The sequence below is a fragment of the Myotis nattereri genome, assembly GCF_964212035.1.
Source record: "Myotis nattereri genome assembly, chromosome: 19".
Classification (NCBI taxonomy): Eukaryota; Metazoa; Chordata; class Mammalia; order Chiroptera; family Vespertilionidae; genus Myotis; species Myotis nattereri.
This window is the reverse complement of record NC_138095.1, coordinates 25962835-25983438: the sequence shown is the minus strand read 5'-3', so window position 1 is coordinate 25983438 and position 20604 is coordinate 25962835. Positions and strand designations below refer to the sequence as shown.

General features: G+C 41.1%; 1 protein-coding gene across 1 annotated transcript in view; it reads left to right on the top strand.

Moving 5' to 3' along the window:
- The window catches only part of EIF4ENIF1 (eukaryotic translation initiation factor 4E nuclear import factor 1), a 33171-nt gene that overhangs the window by 8664 nt on the left and 3903 nt on the right, over window positions 1-20604 (top strand). Inside the window, exons 4-15 of the mRNA XM_081113413.1 lie at window positions 1442-1569; window positions 5076-5362; window positions 5632-5833; window positions 7859-8034; window positions 10290-10425; window positions 10637-10816; window positions 11538-11770; window positions 14287-14358; window positions 14818-14998; window positions 15940-16019; window positions 16334-16476; window positions 19204-19282. Coding sequence (XP_080969539.1) covers window positions 1442-1569; window positions 5076-5362; window positions 5632-5833; window positions 7859-8034; window positions 10290-10425; window positions 10637-10816; window positions 11538-11770; window positions 14287-14358; window positions 14818-14998; window positions 15940-16019; window positions 16334-16476; window positions 19204-19282 — 1897 coding nt within the window. The remainder of the gene's footprint in view (window positions 1-1441; window positions 1570-5075; window positions 5363-5631; window positions 5834-7858; window positions 8035-10289; window positions 10426-10636; window positions 10817-11537; window positions 11771-14286; window positions 14359-14817; window positions 14999-15939; window positions 16020-16333; window positions 16477-19203; window positions 19283-20604) is intronic.

The following is a 20604-nucleotide window of genomic DNA, read 5'->3' as shown; positions in this document are numbered from 1 at the left end:
GGGGGGATTGAGCCCGCAACCTGGGCATTTGCCCTTGGCCGAAATCGAACCTGAGACCCTTTAGTCTACAGGCCACGCTCTATCCACTGAGGCAAACTGGCTAGGGCTGGTCTACATTTTTAACATACAAAGCATCCATCTTGTTTGAATAGTGCATATTCATTTTATTTTTGTATATGGACTGTTTAGAAGGTTGCTAAATCTGGACTCCTCATCTGCTTTACCCTGATGAAGGGGATACTTGAATAATTGCTATTCCACATGGTTAGGACTTTTTAATAAGTCTCAGATAATCTGTTGTTGTTTTTCATTAAAGCTGTAAAGCTTTTTTAATGCCTCAAATTGAATTTTCTTATTACAGCTGTTTCTTCTTGACATAAAATAAAGTTATTGTGGGCATACACATTCACTTTTATTCTGAAATGGAGACATTATGCCTAGTAATGCTAATAAAAATAAGAGGAAAAAGGTTCTCATTCTGCTGTTTCTCTTCCCTTGACAATTAAAATTTTTTGGGTTCCTAAACTTTAAGCAATCCTCAAAACCGCACGAAAAGACAGGTCATGTCCCCTTTATGATGAGGACTTTGAGACAGAGAGGTTGACTCACTTATTCAAGAAATGTTCATTGGTGCCTGCCATGCGGCAAACACTGTGTCAGGTGCTGTCAAGTACTTCCTTCGTGGAACATTGGTCTGTGGAAGGGCACAATCAAATACCCCTAAGAGGTTACCATGCCACCAGTACAGGCTGTGAAGGACAAGTGCAGAGAGCAGAGCTAGTGTGTAGTGCAGCTGGTCTGATCAGGGGTTGGGGAAGTCCTTTCTGCAGAAGATCGAAGGGCATCTTGTCTAAGGTGTCCCTGGTGGTGATGGCAGAGCTAGAATTAGTCCCAGATCATTGGGCTCCAAAGCTGCTATGCACACTGTACCACCTGTCATTCCATCATCAGAGGGCGGACAAAGTAAAACCCAAACCACACGTTTTAGGCTCTTACTAGAAAGAGCTTATGGGGAAAACTGAGACTGCATAGACATTCTGGGAAATACCCTCCAGGCATTCCAGGAGCTACTTCTAGTGAGAGGATTAAGAGGTTTTTCCTCCTGTACTAATCTTCTGTAAACTGAGTAGTAATATTTATGGAGCCATATTTTTTGTGTAAAACAGGCATAGTTACTGCACCCCAAGGTATGTGAACTGAATGTTTCATTTATCCACAGATGACTAGTTTTCAAGCTAGTTCAGGTGTTACGTGAACAACAAAGTATTACTGAATTAATAGTTGCTCTTGTTTTCATCTTAAAATAGATAACCATTTTTAACCATTTTTATGGTAACCATGACATTTTATATTGGAAAGGGATTTCCACAACTTATTACTTGAGGAAATTCGTAAATGAGACATGTGTAAATGCTAACTGTTGGTGCCCTTTGCCTTACAGTGACGGTGTCTGGGACCCTGAGAAGTGGCACGCCTCTCTGTACCCAGCTTCCGGGAGGAGCTCCCCAGTGGAAAGTGTGAAAAAAGAGTTGGATGCAGACCGGCCTTCCCTGGTGCGCAGGATAGTAGGTGAGAGCACAGTCACTTGGAAGTGGGGGCAGCAGTTTGGAGACAATGCTCTTTGCTGCTGGCTTCATTCTTAGCTGTGAGAGTTTTGTGCAAAGAGGGAAAGCGTCATTATCAGGAGGCTGATTTCCAATTGAGTAAAATCATAGCCTTCCTGTGTAGCAGCAGTGGCAAGTAGACACATTAGGCTCCGTGCTTTTGAATGAAAAGTGCTCATGTCATTCATTGACGTAGATAACTGAGTTAGGTGTGGCAGGGAGCGTAAAGCTGTGCTGGAAATCTGGTTATGCTTAGTCTCATATGAGAGCTAGTACTCAGGTGTAAATCAGTTCTGGCAGTTCTTTTTTTTTTTTTTTTTTAAATATATTTTATTGATTTTTTACAGAGAGGAAGGGAGAGAGCTAGAGAGTCAGAAACATCGATGAGAGAGAAACATTGATCAGCTGCCTCCTGCACACCTCCTACTGGGGATGTGCCCGCAACCCAGGTACATGCCCTTGACCGGAATCGAACCCGGGACCTTTCAGTCCGCAGACCGACGCTCTATCCACTGAGCCAAACCGGCCTCGGCGGCAGTTCTTAATTCATAATGGAGTATGGTATGAATGCAGGGTTTAGATAAGGTTTGAGACTGGAGTAAAGTTTGATCTTCCATACCTTTCCCCCTTTGAACTAGTAAAGATACTGAAGAGTGAAATGGAGACCTGGCAATATTAAAACTAGTCAAGAGACTTGTTGCCAGAGGAACTCCTTTTGATAAGAGAAGACCCATCATAGAACAAATTTGGAACTGAGCAAAGAAAATAGGGATGACTTTAGTTGGAGCTATAAGATCCTTCTACAAAGTATCTACTAGTACAGTCAGTGCAGTAATGCCCCTCAAAGAATTTATTCTAACAGAATCATTAAAGATGTGCCACAGACTTTATTCAAATGATGAAAACTTAGAAGCAACCTAAATGTCCATAGTAGAAATGGGTTGAGTATGTGTGAGTATTGCATTGGTTAGCTGTTAAAAACGTGTTGGAGATGTTTACCAAGTTATATAAAGCTACCCATATTATGCCTTGTGTTGGAAAAAACTGAGACACTGCATAAAAGTTCTGGAAAAGTACACACCAAAATGTTTTAGGAACTGATTTTGATGAGAGGATTAAAAGATTTTTCTCACTTGGACTTATCTTTAGTTTTCTGTTTTTTCTAGGGAGAATTTTTGAGTGTGTGTTAACATGTTTACTTTTCTTACACCTTTATTGAGATATAATCTATCTATATAAAAGCCAAGTGACTGGAACACCGGAATGACTGGTTGCTTTGATGCAAAATGCAGCCCCAATCAGCCCCCTCCACTCCGATGCGGGGGGGGGGGGGGGGGCAGCCGGCCAACCTCCCGCATCCCCTCCCCCCAGTCAGCCCCACCTGTGCACGAATTCGTGCACCAGGCCTCTAGTAGACATATAATAGACTGCACATAAAGCATACCATTTGATGTTTTAACATGTGTATACACCTGTGAAACATTACCACAAAGTAATAAGCATTTCCATCACCCCCAAGTTTCCTAGTACTCCTCTGAGTCTCTTCTGTACAATTCCCCCCAGACAAGCACTGATCTGCTTTCTGTCACTCTAGTTTACTTTTCCTAGAATTTTATAGACAGCGTGCACTATTTGGGTAGCTTCTTCCACTCAGGATAGTTATTATAAGATTCATTCATGTTGTTTTTATTTTCTATAAGTAATTCCTTTTTATTTTCTAATAGTATTTCATTGTATGAGTTTGCCACCATTCATTTATCTATTGGTGGATATTCGGATTGTTTCCAGTTATTAACTATTAAAACTATGAACATTCATGTATAAGTCTCAATGGAAACCTATGCTTTCTTGTCTCTTGGGTAAATAGCTTAAAGTAGTATGGCTGGGTCATATGGTAGATGTGGTTAACATTTTGAGAAACTGCCAGGCTGTTTTTAAAAGTGGTTATACCATTTTACAGCACTGGATGAGAATCCCGATTGCTCCACATCTTTGTCAGCACTTGGAATGGTCAGTCTTTCTTTTTCTTCAAATTATAAGAGAAAGTTTATTTAGAAAGTTACAGAGGGAGAAGTGAGCCCGCTGGGCTGCATAAGGTCAGGAAACAAGTTAGAGAGGCAGAAAGAAGAAGGGCCCTTGGAGCTCAGGAGAAAGTCAAAGGTGATGGACCTGGCGGAAGAAGAGGGGGAAGGGAAAGGCCTGGCGTGCTCTCAGGAGGGAGAGCGCCATTCTTTTTGAGTGTAGCCATTCTAATGGATGTGTAGTGGCATCGTATACGGTTGAATTTACACTTCCCTAGTGGCTAATGATGTTGAATATCTTTTCATATTGCTATTTGCCAACCATATATCATCTTTGGTGAAGTGTCTCTTCAAGCCATTTGGAGTTTTTTTTAGAGTTTTCATATGTACTGGGTACAGGCCTTTTATGAGCTATATGGTTTGAAATGTTTTCTTCCAGTCTGTGGCTTGTTTTTCCATTCTTTGAGTACTATGCCAGGTTCTCAAAGAACATCATTTGTTCAGTGTCGTTTCATTTTAACATTGAGGAAATGCCATGGGAATTTAACTCCTGTTTATATCAATTAGCCTCTGGTAAAATTGGTTTTGTTATACATTGTTTCACTTAAAGTTAAGGAACCTATCAATTACCTTAAGAGAACTTAAGAAAGGAATTATTGTATCTGTCAAAGAGTAGAGGTTTTAAATTTTGATCAAGCCCCCTTTATCGTTTTTTTAAAGGGATTATGCTCTTGGTGTCATGCCTAAGAAAACTTTGCTTAACCCAATGTCACAAAGATTTTCTCCTGTCCTTTCTTCCAGAAGTTTTAGTGGTTCTCAACCTTCCTAATGCCACGACCCTTTCATACAGTTCCTTATGTTGTGGTGACCCCCAACCATAAAATTATTTTCGTTGCTATTTCATAACTGTAATTTTGCTACTGTTCTGAATCGTAATGTAAATATCTGATATGCAGGATGTATTTTCATTGTTTGTGACCCACAAGTTGAGAACCGCTGATAAGGTTTTACATTTAGATCTATTATCCATTTTGAATTAATTTTTGTATATGAGACCAAGTGTGGATTCAAGTTCACTTGTTTGTGTATGGATATCCAACTGTTCAATACTATTTGTTGAAGAGACGCTAACTTTTTAAGTAATTTTTTTAATGCTGACACACAACATAAGTTGACTAAACATTTGCTAATAATTACATAGATAAGGACATAGTCAAAAGGGATTATGGAAACTAATCTGGGAAAATCATTTATGATTAAATACATTGATTGCTACTAAAGATAAAAAAGCAAAGGCTGTCTTACATAAATATGTAATGTACATGTTACTCGGTAGCTGTTTTAGTGGGACTCTTCTCCAGGAACCCCACCACCACGTCATGGGTATACCATGGAGGAGGAAAATGCCCTTGCTGGCTTGCTTACCTTTCTGTTTCTGGCATCTTTCCAGACCCACGAGAGCGCCTGAAAGAAGATGACTTAGATGTTGTTCTCAGCCCACAGAGGCGAAGCTTCGGAGGGGGTTGCCACGTCACGGCCGCTGTTAGCTCCCGGCGCTCAGGAAGTCCATTGGAGAAAGACGGTGATGGACTTCGCCTGATTGGAGGACGAAGAATTGGCAGTGGGAGGATAATCTCTGCCAGGAACTTCGAGAAGGACCACCGGCTTAGCGATAAGGACCTGCGGGACTTGAGAGAAAGAGACCGAGAGAGGGACTACAAGGACAAGCGCTTCAGGGTTTGTCTTCTAGGTTACTTGGCACCTGTGTACTAGGGACTCAGTAGTCACCTCATTTGTACTTTGAGATCCTGGACGAACATGGCCCATTCTTAAGCCAGATAGGGAGGAATAGAGAGAGCTGGATGGGGGCGAAGAGGGGCTTCAAGTCTACAACATAGTATCTTCATTGCACTATTGAGTATTACTTAATTCACCAAGGCCTTGATTGAGGTAGAAATGCCTTAACTAGAATTTTCTTTTTTTATCTGCATTATGTACTTTTCCAGAGGGAGTTTGGGGATAGTAAGCGTGTCTTTGGTGAGCGTAGAAGAAACGATTCCTACACAGAAGAAGAACCAGAATGGTTCTCAGCGGGACCCACAAGTCAGTCTGAAACCATCGAGCTGACTGGCTTTGATGATAAGATCCTGGAAGAAGATCAGAAGGGGAGAAAAAGAACAAGGCGACGGACAGCCTCTGTGAAGGAAGGTCAGCCAAAACGAGGAGGGAAGCTCACTGTGCTAAAACGCGATGTGCTTATAACTGGCTTATAACTATGCATTAGGAATGGGCACATTTATTAGGAAGTAGCAAGTTCTTACAGTTGCAGCCTGATTTTGAAACTGCTTCCTATACTACCTCCTCAACTTGCTCTGCCTGCAATGCTAACCAGAAAGTCCTCACATTGTGCTGCTACGAGCACTGTGCACACAAAAGGATTCCCAGAGACAGAAACGTGGTAGATATAATGGGGGTCTCATTTATTGAGCACACTATATATATTACACAGAGTGGTAAGCATTTTGTCTATATAATCCTACTTCCAACAATCCTGTGAGGCAGGTGCTTTTATGCCCATCTTATAAGTGAGCAATTGGAGGCAAAGGGGGCTTTAGTGGCTTGTCTGAGGACCCTGAGGAAGTAAATAGTGAAGCTGGGAGTTGAACAGGATGTATGCTGTTACACTTTTTCCCCTCGGGTGATGCAGGAAATAGGTAACTTGGGAGACTTTGTTCTTAGTTACTTTGCCTAGGTCCCTGACTTTTGAGTTTATCATAATAAATGGCCAGTTGTGTTTGTCTGCTAGTACATATTCCTACTCATACAGACTCTCAGTTGTCAGGCCCATCCTGCTTTCTAGAGAGCTTAAAGCTGCACACAGTCCTGGCTGGTGTGGCTCAGTGGTTAAGAGCATTAGCCCACGTACTGAGGGGTCACAGGTTCAATCCCTGGTCAAGGGCATGTACCTGATTTGCAGGTTTGATTCTCCTGCCCTACCGGAGCACATGAGAGAGGCAACCAATCGAAGTGTCTCTCACATCCATTTCTCTCTCACTGCCACTCTCACTTAAAAAAAAAAAAAATCAATGGAAGAAATAGCCTAAGATGGGGATTAACAACAGAAAGTTGCATATGGGGCACTCGTGCTGCTTGCAAAAGCCATTCATCTGTTAAAAGATGTCCCCATCACAACACAGAATTAGAGTGACTATGCTAAAAATTAGTTTCTTTTATAAATGTATGTCTTAGTTGGGACACAACTGCAACAGTATCTTAGCTTTCTGAACCCTGACTTAAGTGGTGGTGCAGATGCATGTATAAAGACAGAACCAAATTAATTTGGTTCCATTTTTAAGCAGTAAGACATGCAAAGGCCACTGCTTAAAAAAAAGATCCTGTTAGAAAAATAATCCACCACACCAGCAATTTTCAAGCTTTTCCATCTCATGGCACAGGAAAACTAATTACTAAAATTCTGTGGCACATCAAAAAAGGTATATCTTGCTGATCTGACAAAAAATAGATATGATTTTGATTGATTTACAAAAAATTAATAATAATGGTAGTAATTGCCTACCCTTTTTGCTCCAAAGTAACTTTGTAAAAATATCAGGTGCCTACACTTGTGTAGAAGAATTTCTGGGACCAACTATTAACCGATCATACGTAACCTTATTATGTGACCTGACCAGTAAGATGCATCTCTATTAGGTGACCCATACATAGGGTGTCCCAAAGAAATGTGTACACACACTTTGACTAATGACAAAGGGAGTATTTATTAATACACATTTCATTTTCAAATTGAGCTCCCAGCTGTTAGAGTGTGTACATATTTTCTTGGGACGCCCTGTATTTATGGTTCAAGGCGGGGCTTCATACTGGAGGGCTATTGTGTTGGCTGCTATCATTTTTTAAATTTGGCAATCTAAGGGAGAGGTCAGTGCCCCTGACTAAAGAGTCAGGTATTGCAGGTTTTAAAAATTCTTGTGGCGCACTAGAGGGAAAGCACTATACTGCACTGGGGGAAACTTGAAGAATGGGCAGAGGAGGGACCACAATTCTCCTTCCATAGGAAGAGAACTGTTTTTCTACTGAACATGCTCTACTGTAACAGAAGTCCGCTTTTAAAGTCATCTATGTCTCTTCTGCATGTGATGATGGCTGAGGCCACAGACTAAGTCAGTAGCAATTAGCGTGCTCAGCCTGCTTCTGACCTGGTTTTGCTTTTAGGCATAGCCGAATGCAATGGAGGAGTGGCCGAAGAGGAGGAGGTGGAGGTCATCCTTGCACAGGAGCCTGCTGCAGATCAGGAAGTGCCGAGGGATGCCGTCTTGCCTGAGCAGTCCCCAGGAGAATTTGACTTTAACGAGTTCTTTAACCTTGATAAGGTGCCATGCTTGGCTTCGGTGAGTGTAGTAGCACACTTACGAAATGGAGGGAGCAACTATATGGTTAATATGTCTTTAACATATGTCTTTTTGAGGTTGTTTTTTTTTTTGTTAGAGGCCCTGGGGGCTGTTAGGCTTTTATTTGTTTATTTAAATCTTCACCCAAGTGTATGTTTCTGATGAAAAATCAGGTGTCAGCCTTATGGGAGCTCCTTTGTAGGTAACAGTTTTCTTTTCTTTTATTGCCTTTAAGATTCTCTCTTTGTTGTTAATTTTTTGGCATTTTAATGATGATGTTTCTGGGCCTGTTTGCATTCTTCCTGCTTAGGGATCTCTGTGCCTCCTGAACTTGTGTGACTTTTTCCTTTACCAAACTAGGGAAGTTTTCTGCCATTTCTTCAAACACGTTCTCTATCCCTTTCTCCCTTTTTGCCTCTTCTGGCACACTTAGGGGGAGGCACTACTGTTAGAGCATCCCAGCTTGCTCTGTGATAAAAATGACAGACTAGATAAACTCTTAAGGATTCTTCTCAGGTTTAAAATGCTTTTAGTTTCTTGTAATTGGCATTTCCAGTTAATGTGTATAAAAGTAACTTTGTTTTATGTTTTAGCTATAATAAAATTTAGCTTCTCTAAGTGAAACAAAGTTAGTAGATGATCAAAATATGCAAATGACTTTCTCAACACTTAACTGTCATATCTTTAGAAAATGTCCAGATGCTTTATATTCAGGTCCTTTGCTTTTCGTGTTCCTTCTGTATATCTTCTGACTTTTTTCCTATACAGTATGATCAGAGGAAATAAAAGGTTTAAAATGAAAAGCCATTTTTGCTATTTATAATATAGTAAAACTCTTTTCAACATTAAACTGTTTTTAATAGCTATATCTTTTAGTTACTTTTAAAATAATTCCTAATTATCACTAAGGTGATTGTATCTTGGATACGATTCCCTATTTTCACAGTGCCACGTCACTCATAATGCTTCTCTTATGCTGTAATTGCAAGTGCACGTAAAAGTCAGCATTATTTAAATGAGAGTCTACAAGTGGAATGTGATTGAAACTATGAATAATACCTCAGAAAATATAAGTACCACAGATAATGATCAAATTAGTGTCTTGAATTAAAATCCCTTTTCTTATGTGACAGGAGTGTTTTGTGGCTTAGTTTGGGTATGTGTTACGAGAAAATTCTTCCATATAAGAATAAAAGAATAAATCTTAACTTCTACTGCTGAACTTTGGAAACTGGGGGTTCTAGACTTCAGATAAAAGAGTCACTAACATTGTCATCTATGTACCAGTTTGGGGGGAAATGTGTTTTCTGTTTATTGTTATAGAAGTAAAAGTTTATGCCTTACTTTCAAGGATGTGCCTCGTCTTTGGATTGACATTTGCTTTAGCTTTTCTAAACGTTGATAAGAATACTATACTGCATAAATATCAATTTTTATATTTAACTGGATTTATGATAGGGTACAGTTGAAAATTTTATTTTTTTAAAAAAACGTTTAAAATCTATCTTTTAAGAAGGATTGATGATAGAAATTACTATTATGAAATAGTGTTGAAAAAAATATTTCTGATCATAGCGCATCATTTAGTTGGCCTTATTATTAAGCCAGAAACCATGGAAGTTGGATTTAAAACAAAACAAACATCCGAAAACTCCTCGTTAAATTCAAACAGATATTAGAGATGCGTTAAAAGTTCATCTTTCACATTCTGATATTTTCTAACTTTGACTTGGAATTGTGATCTATGAGCTCTACTTTTTAGCTACTACTTTTTGGCTTCGGAAATTATCAGCGTTGAACTTTATGATGTTCATTACAGCCATGAGACTGCAGCAAGGATTTTCTTTCGTCAGCTGTCCATACATATTTAGTTGAAGGACACTTCTCAGCTTGGCAATGGAATGCTTTACTTTTGGTGCTGATTTTGAAATTATGTCCTCCAAGAACATTCAGTGGTTCATGGGTTTGTCTAATGAGGCAAAGGATAAAAAATGCCATTTCTATGGCACAGTGGTTTTGCTTTATATGCTTAGAAAGTACATGGTTGGTTATGCTCAAGTTTGGGTTACTCAGAAATGACCCAGGAGGGGAAGAAAAATGAAAGATGTTCAGATTCCTAAGTTCTGAAAGTGTTTACCGTCAGGTCAGCCGCTTCAAAGGAAGTTTCAAAGTAAGTGACCCTTTCTTAAAAATTGAAACTTCTTGTCCCTTTCGCCGAGAAACTATTATCTTAGCTCCTCTGTCTTTCCTTTTAGATGATAGAAGACGTTTTGGGAGAAGGGTCGGTCTCTGCCAGTCGATTCAGTAGGTGGTTCTCTAACCCAAGCCGATCAGGAAGCAGATCCAGCAGTCTTGGTTCGACACCACATGAGGAACTGGAGAGACTTGCAGGTAAAGTGGCTGCAGATCCTGGCCATGGGCCTCAACTTGAGCTCTCGCTGCCACTGTTCATTATCTTCGTTAGTCAGGGGTCCATCAGGGTTAAAGAGTCTCTGGATACTGAAAAAGCCTTCAATTCGTGTCCTTGTAATACTATTTGAAGCTGTGTTTCTGTGCTTTATTGGGATCAATTAATTATGAATATATTTACTTGCATTATTAGGTCTGGAGCAAGCCATCCTCTCTCCTGGACAGAATTCGGGGAATTATTTTGCTCCTATACCATTGGAAGACCATGCTGAGAATAAAGTGGATATTTTAGAAATGTTACAGAAGGCCAAAGTGGATTTAAAACCTCTTCTTTCCAGCCTTTCTGCAAATAAAGAAAAACTTAAAGAGAGCTGTAAGTGTTTATTAGAGTCTGCTTTATAGGTATCTGCAAAAGCTTGAATGCTCAGTCTTAAGGCAGTTAATGCTATTTCATCAAAAGTCAAATATGTAGTGGGCTTCGTTGAACATACTTCAAAAAAAAATTTTTTTTTTTAATCAACCAATACCACCTCTTTGAGAACCTGGTATAGTCAGTAGGTCCTGGGACCTCTATTAACTCTTCCACCCAGTCCTCCTCACCTGGAGCCCGTTTATAACACTCTAGCGAATGCTGTCCTCCTGAACAGCATTTGGCAGCTCCTCACATCTTTGCCCCGAACTGCCATGTTCTTGTGAGGTTATAAGCCTTCCACAGGAAACCTTCGTGGTACAGTAAGCATCGTGCTGGCGGCAGTCGTGCTGACGTTAGGCCAGCGGGGATTCCTGCCCTGGTGACAAGCCTCCAGAAGACCCTGGCAGAGGTCCTCCGACAGGATGCGCAGCAGGATCTTGTCAAGTCTTACAGCTTGTGGCCCCGTTTCTAGCACTGAAGCATTTTAGGGTTAGTTTATGCCATCTCTTACTCAGCACACAATTATGGCCTCATTTCAACTAAGCAACAATGATTTTAAGTGTCTTCAGTCTATTTTTAGTGTGATTCTCTTTTACTTTCACCTTAACCGTGATGTAACCAAAGAGAATTCCTACCACATACTCCTTTGCTTGACTTAACCTGGACTTTCTCAACTTTTCAGCACATTCAGGGGTTGTGCTTTCAGTGGAAGAAGTAGAAGCAGGGCTCAAGGGCTTGAAGGTGGACCAGCAACTGAAGAATTCCACTCCTTTCATGGCAGAACACTTAGAGGAGACCCTGAGTGCTGTTACCAGCAATCGACAGCTCAAAAAAGATGGCGATATGACTGCATTCAACAAGCTAGTGAACACCATGAAGGCAAGTGGGACTTTGCCTTCTCAGCCCAAAGTCAGCGTAAGTATTTGACACAAACTCCAGCCTTTTCTCCTTTTCCCTCTTTCTGTTCCACTTCCCACAATAAATGGATTTTTAAAAAGGTATTCTGAGTAAGTTGGAAATTTTTTAGTAGTCATTTGGTCCTTGATGCTTTTGTGTGTTCTTTCATTATCGCTGTGCTATTTGTTACTAGAAAAAGCAGGTTTTGGTTCATCTACATGTGTTGTGGGTGACAATATAAAGATTGAAAGAGTCATACATAACTTTAAGTCATTGCTAAAAAAAATGGTGATGCATATCTTTTTGGATGAACTCCAAAGAAAGTTTTGTGTTTATTCAGCTACTTGTTAAAGTAACTTACTGTATGTATATTTATAGTCAGATCTTTTCCATACCTTCTAGTTACTTCCAAATACCCAGGCTTACCTGCTTTCTTGACTAGGCCGTTGGCAGTTATACGAAACATTTGTCAAGTAGGATGGATTTTTTCAAGACAATTGTATTTTGTTAATTTACTAATAGAAAAAGCTGTGACTCTAAACTTGTAAAACACCTTTAGGCATGAAGTTGGGTTACAAGGTGACTGAATATCAGTAAATGCAGGTGTGTAGCACATACTGGAAGTGTGAGACTCTCAACCATGGCCTTTGTGTCAGTATTGCTCTCCTTGATGAAAGTGATCAAGGAAGCAGGATAAATCTGAAGAATAAAAACAGACATTCCATTTGCTGTGTTAGATTTACCAAAGTGAGTTGTCTTCTCTTTATACATCCTTATCTGGGAACTACAAGTTAGCTGCTGCAGCAGTAACTGATTCATTGTGCCTTGACCATGGGAAGGGAACTGATTTTTGGTGTTTCTCATATGACCAGCAGTTAGCAATAGAGATTCCCACAGAAATGCCATTGTTCCGGGCCTTACTGCTAGAACTGTCCACCTCGGAAAGGTGGCAACTCAGGGAGGTAGATTTATTCCTGAGTATCTGACCACACCCTGCCAATTTAGGGGAATACTTCTTGTAAACTGCTTTAGAATTATTTCCATTCAAAGAATTATTAGATACAAGGGCCAGATTAAAAGATTGCAAACTATTCTGTTCTCCTTGTTACCTTTGTGTCTTGGTGACTGGGTCACTTCATGTACCTTCTTTCTTTTAGTGTGAGCTAAGAAATGGGAACAGGAAAATTCAACAGTTAACCTGATGCTTTTGAACATTTTGTTTCAGATATGGATACGATTCTAGGGTTTGATAGTAGCACAGTTGACCCTGAGTGGTTAGAGGAACTATTTCAGTGTTTGTATTTCAATGTTCTGAAATATATCTGATTTCGCCGAGGGAAGGAGACTCAAAATGCCTATTTAAAGGGATGGATGATATAATTCAAGTTGCTAGGCAAAGAGTAACAGAAATCCAACATAACCTAGGAAAGAAAGCAACAAGAAAAATAATGTAATAAGTACACCAGTCATTATCCCAAAATATTGCTTAATTTGCATGTTATTGAGTCATGGTCTACATCTAAAATCAGGTTTTTAATTACTGTGGCTATGTGTGCGATGTATACTATTTCTGATTTGACTATGTCTGTTTAGCTTCAATCATATTTTCCTCCTCCAAACATGTTGGTTCAATCTAAACTCTATTTCAAATTGAATTGTAGGCTCTGTATACTATATGAGCCCATATAGTATAAAGTTGCCTATTTTGTCTTAGAATTAAATGGCTTTTTAGGATATCTCTTATTAAAATCATCTGCAGTGAGTCCCAGTTCCAAAACCAACAATAAAACATGTGGATACCTTTGGGCTATACTCCATGCCCGAGGACACTGCTGTGGGCCTTGGCATCTCCACCCAGTGGAAGGGAAGTGTACCAGAGAGAGCACTTAGGCATGAGGATGTACTGAAGTGCAGGGAGGTAATGCAAGTTGGATGCAAAACATAACTGCAGCTGCATTAAAAGAGCAAAAAGTGAAGTAATTGAATTTCCCCCTGTATGTGAGACCCATTTGAAACAGCTTGTTTATAAATAATAAAGTTTAAATTTCCTAAAATATGACAGTTCTGGCCTGCATGTTGACTAGATTTTTAGTATCGCCTGGTCTATAAATCTTGTTACAGTATAGCAAAAGTTGCCTCAGAAACTAAAATCTATAAATTATCCAAATTTTCTGCATGTGGCTTCTTACTAAAGTACTCCCCCTTTCACCATTTCTTTTTTCCTTTGTTTGGTCAGTGTTAGAAACCATTAAATGCATTAGGGTTACTACAGGGAGGAAAAGACCTTGTCTGAGGACGGTCTCTAAGTGGACACTACATGTACATGGAAGATTCTTTCTGGTCCCAGATATTTGGGACCTATATGATGAGAGAGTGGAACAGGTTGATTTAAGTTTGTTTTCTGTAACTTTGACATTATTCTGCTGTTACATGTTGACTCCTGAAGAGTTTTTAAAGCTTTCTTGTGGTCCCCAATTAATCTTTAAGTGAAGTGTGTGAGAAGGTTAAAACCAGTTTTCCTTTGACTTTTTTAGCGAAACCTTGAAAGCCATTTGATGTCCTCTGCAGAGATTCCAGGCCAGCCTGTCCCTAAGAACATCCTGCAGGTACTTCACAATCTTATCCGAGGCCTCGGGGTCCTGAACAGTAGTCCTCTGAACTGGTTTTTGTAGTGCTCCAGCTTTGGGCCTGAGAGAATGATCCATGTTGCCTGGCAACTGAGGATATGTCGCTGCCCTAACATAGCTGTCGCTGTTAGCCTCAATGTGGGGTGGGGAGGGAGGTTAAAAAAAAAAATGACAAAGCAAGCCCTTGATTTCCAGTTTGCAGGCTTACAATTCCTATGGAAGTTTAAAGTATCTAACCTGTACTGATAGCACTAACTTGCAGCAGTGTTGCTAACTCAACTTTCAGAGAAAATTGTCACAAGTACATGTGACAATTCCTTCAGTGGAGTATGAGGGAGATTCGTTGTTGGCTTCCAAAAACTCATCCCTAATCCATAGCCTCTGAACAGGAGGGAGAACGAGTTGTGTTCACAAGGATTTGACTTTTCTGCCTTCTAGGAACTTCTGGGTCCATCAGTTCAGAGACCTGCTTCCTCCAACCTTCTGAGCGGCCTTATGGGGAGCTTGGAGCCTACATCTCTACTGGGCCAAAGAGCACCATCTCCTCCCTTGTCACAGGTGTTTCAAACACGAGCAGCCTCAGCAGACTACCTTCGTCCTCGAATACCATCACCAATTGGTAAATACTCGTGTGTAGATGTCCATCCATCCGTCTCCATCATGCCATGCACATTTCACCACCCACTCACATGACCAACATTATACTTGTCCCCTAGAATTGGCAAAGTCTTTTGATGGGCATCCTTGAAGATTTTAAAAAGAAATGTGTGGGTTTATTATACGTTGTGTACAACAGGTGGTGAGGACACATGTGGAACATAGTTTATTTTCCAACTGCCCCTCTAGATAAATATGTCCATGTTATAGTTTTGTTTTTTCTCTTGAGATTGAACTAAATTGGGTCCAGCTCTTCGGTCTTTTTCCTTATTTCGGGAATTCAATCCAAAAAAGTTAATTTGACTTCCTAGGTTTTTTTCTTGATAGAGTATGTCAGAGTACTGGCTCTTTACCAACCTAATGAAGTCGGTACACAATCATTTGTGAGGTCTATGGCTAATTCAGATATGAAGGGAAGCACTTCCAGAAAGCTATCTTAGCAAAGTGTTGTGCTTAATCTCCAGGTGTTCCTCCCACCCTGGACTACTATAGGCTGCTGGCCACCCTGGCTCCTGCCAGTCATGTCTTGCGAGGGAGTTTTTTGTAATCTTCCCTCCATAATTAGGGAGATAGAATGAAGAGCTCCCCATAAGGCCACTGAGTGCACTGGTCTCTGCTTTGGTATCAGCTGGCTTGGTGATAATGAGCCAAATCACTGGCTAGTGAAGCTCTGAAAGGACAAAGCTGGCAGCTTAGTGGGGAAGATGGACACAGCAGCAGTTCAGGTCATTAAGTGCTGGTCCACAAAGCCCACTGTGGGGGACACAGAAGAGGGACATCAGCCCAAGAAGTCAGTACTTCTCAAAAGAGCTGGCGTTGAGGAGCAGCATGTCTTGGTGATAATGCCTCTTTGATGGACATGTGCTACCTTGACACTCCCTGATACTGTAACCTTTCCAACAGGTTTCACACCAGGACCACAGCAGCTACTCGGAGATCCATTCCAAGGCATGCGCAAGCCCATGAGTCCCGTCACGGCCCAGGTCCAGCTGAGCTTTCTCAAATGCGATCTATTACTTGCTTTCCACCTTTATTATTATTTATGGGGTGGAGAATTAGATTGCTATAATTCTTGGAGGTGGTTTTTAACTATAATTCAAGTAAAGGCTAAAAAATTGGTGAACAGCTAAAGTCATATTTAAATAGTTAAAATCCTCTTTGGTGGACAGCACGATTTAGTCAGGTTGCAGCATGTAATTTCTCTCAGCTGCTGCTGACGGAGCGTGAAGAGAGACCTTTGTATAAAGTTCAGTGACCGTCCTCACTCTTCTGACCCTCTGCCGCTTGTGTCCAGCAGATGAGCCAGCTGGAACTGCAGCAGGCAGCCGCTTTGGAGGGGCTGGCCCTGCCACACGACCTTGCAGTGCAGGCAGCAAACTTCTATCAGCCTGGCTTTGGCAAACCACAGGTGGACAGAACCAGAGATGGATTCAGAAACAGGTAAGTTACTGATCCTACCCTTGTGGGGATTTGCAATTTAATTTTCCTCAGATTAGCAAATTAGTTATCCGCAGTGTAATTCTGTTGTAAACACTGATATGTTGTACAACGCATGGTGAGAATGCCATCTCATCCAGATATGCAGTAAAGGGAATAATGATTGAATTCTGCCTGGGCATAGGCTTTTCCTCCTGTATAATTCTTTTTTATATTCTTGATTTAAAGGATTCATCTTTTCGAATGCAGCTTATTTGCAGTTATGCTATAAAATGATGGAAAGTAAAACTACCTAGCTTCCTCCCCCGTGGCTTCCTTGTTGAATGATCAAACTGTCTCTTGATGTGGGTTTGTTGATCAGAGCAGTTAAATGATTACTGACCACTCTCCTCCTGTTCTTTCTGCGAGTTGCAACAAGTAGTAAAATGGAAGGAATCATAAGTTGGGGGGTAGGGGAGTAGCAACATTGTTCTTTTTTATTAGAAAATAAAAAACTTCATTAAGCAAATGTGCAAGGCAAACTCCTTGTTAGCTACCCAGAAGCTGTGTGCCCTGTCCCTTTTATGCTCCTGTAACTGTCTAGCCTTAAAGACAGTTTAGTCCTATTCATACAGTACTTGGAAATTAAGAAGTATTTATGTTTTGATGTGATTCTTAAAATTTGCCATATCTGTGTCTTAGTGTCTTGCTTCAGCTAGTTTTATATGCTGACATTTTCAGAAAACATTGAGACTAGTAAGTACCCTGTAGCCTTGCCTAAAGGCATTCTATCCTTAGTAGCCCTCAGCCTAGAGAGCTCAGGACTAGTCTGCTAAGGCTCTGCCATTGGCTTTCTCTCTACAATATGTGTCAGTGGAGCCTTCATGTTTAGATCAAATGTCACCCTCCCAGGCCTTCCCTGAACACCCTATGTTACTTGTGTCCTCCAACAGACATGCCTTTCTCCTTCTCTTCCTTTATTTATTGTACTTACCACCTTCTAGCATACTATTTTTCGAAATATATCTTTGTTGACTTCAGAGAGGAAGGGAGAGATGGAAACATCACTGATGAGAATCACTGATTGGCTGCCACCTGCACGCCCCGACACTGGGGATCAAGCCCACAACCCAGGCATATGCCCTGACTTAGAATCCAACCATGACCTCCTGGTTCATAGGTCAATGCTCAACCACTGAGCCACACCAGCCGGGCTCTAGCATGCTATTTAATTTTTGTCTGTGTCCCTGCCCATAGTAACCCCTCTCCACTCTGCAACAAGAATGTAATGAGGCCAAAGTTTGTCTGTTTTGTTTACTACTGCATCCCTAGCACTTACAATAGTGTCTAGCACAGCCGTGGGCAAACTACAGCCCACGGGCCGATCTGGCCCGTTTAAAATGAATAAAACTAAAAAAAAAAAAAAAATACCGTACCCTTTTGTGTAATGATGTTTACTTTGAATTTATACTAGTTCACACAAACACTCCATCCATGCTTTTGTTCCGGCCCTCCGGTCCGGTTTAAGAACCCATTGTGGCCCTCGAGTCAAAAAGTTTGCCCACCCCTGGTCTAGCATATAGTAGGTGCTAAAGTACGTTTGTCAGAAGGAATAAATTAATTATACCTTACGCAGAATCACCTGATTTGGGGTTTATATCTTAATCACTCAGAATACTGTTAACCTGTCTGTCCCCTCATTGTCATGATCAGAGTCTCAGTATGGCAGCAGTAGGGCTTACCTGGTAGAGACTGGAAAGAGAAAAGTCATGGTTTAGGATTCCCATTTGCTCATGATTCAGAAAACTTCAGAAGCAGGCTGTACTTGGGCTTGGGCCTTTGTGGTACTGGGTCGGACCAGGCTGAACTGCAGCGGAGCTTTCATTAGCCAATGAGTTCACACATTCATTCTTCTCTCAGCCTATTTATATCTTCAACTGTTTCTGGTTTTCTTCCAAATTAAGGCAGAATGAGTAGAACGTCTCGGGATAGAATGCAAGTCTGTTCTTAACTTCACTTGGGAGGCCTGGGATCAGCCTTGTGTGTAGACCAGGAGTGGTGGGGAATGCTGCATGGAACTAGGTCTTAAAATAAAATAGCTGAAACTGTTGGCGCTGTATCTGATTTGAGCCAGTGTCTCACAGAGCATCAGTTCTATGCCAAGCACTGTGCTAGTCAGTGTTGCTCCATACCCTCTAGAGCACAGCCTGGACCACAAGATGAAACTTCTCGCTAGCCTACCTCACTCGTAGTCTGAAAATAAACTATACATGAGCTGTGGATAACCCTACATTCCCAAGTCCTTACCAAGTCCCTGTACCTGTTCCTTCTACCTAAATCCTTGTTCTCATCTTGTAGCTTCTCATTGGTCACACCCAAGTTAATGCAGCTCCTTACCAGGAAGCTTGTCCAGTCCCTGCAATAGCCGTATCCTATCATTCCTTCTACCCCTCATTTTGCCATGACACCTTGTTGGTACCTAATACCTGAATGCTTGGTGTGTCCTAGGTTAGTGAGCATCTCCCCCACCAGATGAGAGTTCTTGCAAGGCCCAGGACCATGTTTCAGTGAGCTTGTCTTCCCTCAGAACTTAGCATGTGGTTTTGCATATTTAGACTTAGCAAATGCTTGGGAAGTTGAATTGGATTAAGGGAAATGTTGAAGTCCTAGGCTGATCTTCAGTATGGTGTGGTTTTAGGACTCAGAGTTGAAGCAGCTCGGGGCTTACACTGATACTTGGTTTGTTCACAGGCAACAGCGAGTGACCAAGTCACCAGCACCCGTGCACAGAGGGAATTCCTCTTCCCCTGCCGCCTCCATCACAAGCATGGTCAGTGACCTTTGCCTTTGTGAATGACCTCTAGGGTTCTAGGTTTCTCCCTGTTTGGTTGTGCCTGTGTTGTATCACTGTAACCCAAATGTCCTTGAGTGCCTTCCACAGGAATCATTGATTTCACTCTTTCAGACCTGTCTGTCTATTGGGTTTTCCCCTTTCAGTCTGTTGGGGTTTTAGTTACATTGGGGAAAGTGTGTTTCAGCAAATAGACAAGTATGGCTGGAGCATACAGATGATATGTAGTATGTTCAAACAAGTGAACAATTGGAGTGGGGAGGACAGTGTGAAAGGCAGGGGCTGTGGTGGATGGGATGGTGACCAGAGTCAGGTCATGGGGAGTGCAGTGGTGAGTTCACAAATTCAGATCCAGATCTCTGATATGAATTAAGACTGGGACCAAGGGGTTTGCTTTTTGTGGAGACAAGTTTAGTTTCACAGCTGACTCATGTGCCAGCATTTTCTTTTAAGTTTCCTTCCCCACAAATTTTATCACCTAGTTAAATCTGACAGATGTGGGCAAAACTATCACTCTGTGTTCAGGATCCCAAGTAGGTCTTTGTACTAAGCACCTTGAAGGCAGGATCCAGAAGGATGTTTTCTGTTCATAATTCACTCCCTGTCTCCTGCCATCACGGATTTGGGTTGGTTAATAAGAAAAGTTGCCTGCATGATAGTCATCAAAGTAGAAATATGCAGTGAAGAGATAGGAACAAATGACCCCAAATGGCGAGTTCTAGTAGCTGAGGAGAATAGGAAGATAATTTTGAATTTTCTAGTAATATAACAAGTCCTTAAATTATGTTTTGTTCAAGGTCATTTGGTTATAATGTTGATGAGATGCTGTACATATAACTCTTGTTTTTATCAACTAGCCTATAGTAAAATTGGTTTCATTATATGTCATTTAGCTCAGAGTCACAGAGCCTGTCAATAATGTTAAGTGAGAAAAAGTAAATAATACTGTTAAGTGAGAACTTGATGTATAGAGAAATTTAGGCTCTGAGGTTGTCTCTGAAATGTCCTTTCCTGGCTGGAAGTGTTATTGCTCCAGGGCATATTTCTGGCCATGTTCTCCCCCTTCCAAGCTAATGCCCTGGCTGGGGAAGTAGCTAGCTGCATTGGAGGTCACCATCATCAAGTTAAACCTTTATGTACAAGGAAGTCTAGGTTTTGATGAAAGTGAGTTGTAAGGGATGATGCACTGGGCCACCATCCATTTGCCCCATCCTGTTTCTTTACCTCTAGTAGCTAGAGACCAGAACGTTGGCTTTCACATGTCGCCAATAAAGGGACTCCTCAACTTGCTTAGTTTGTCC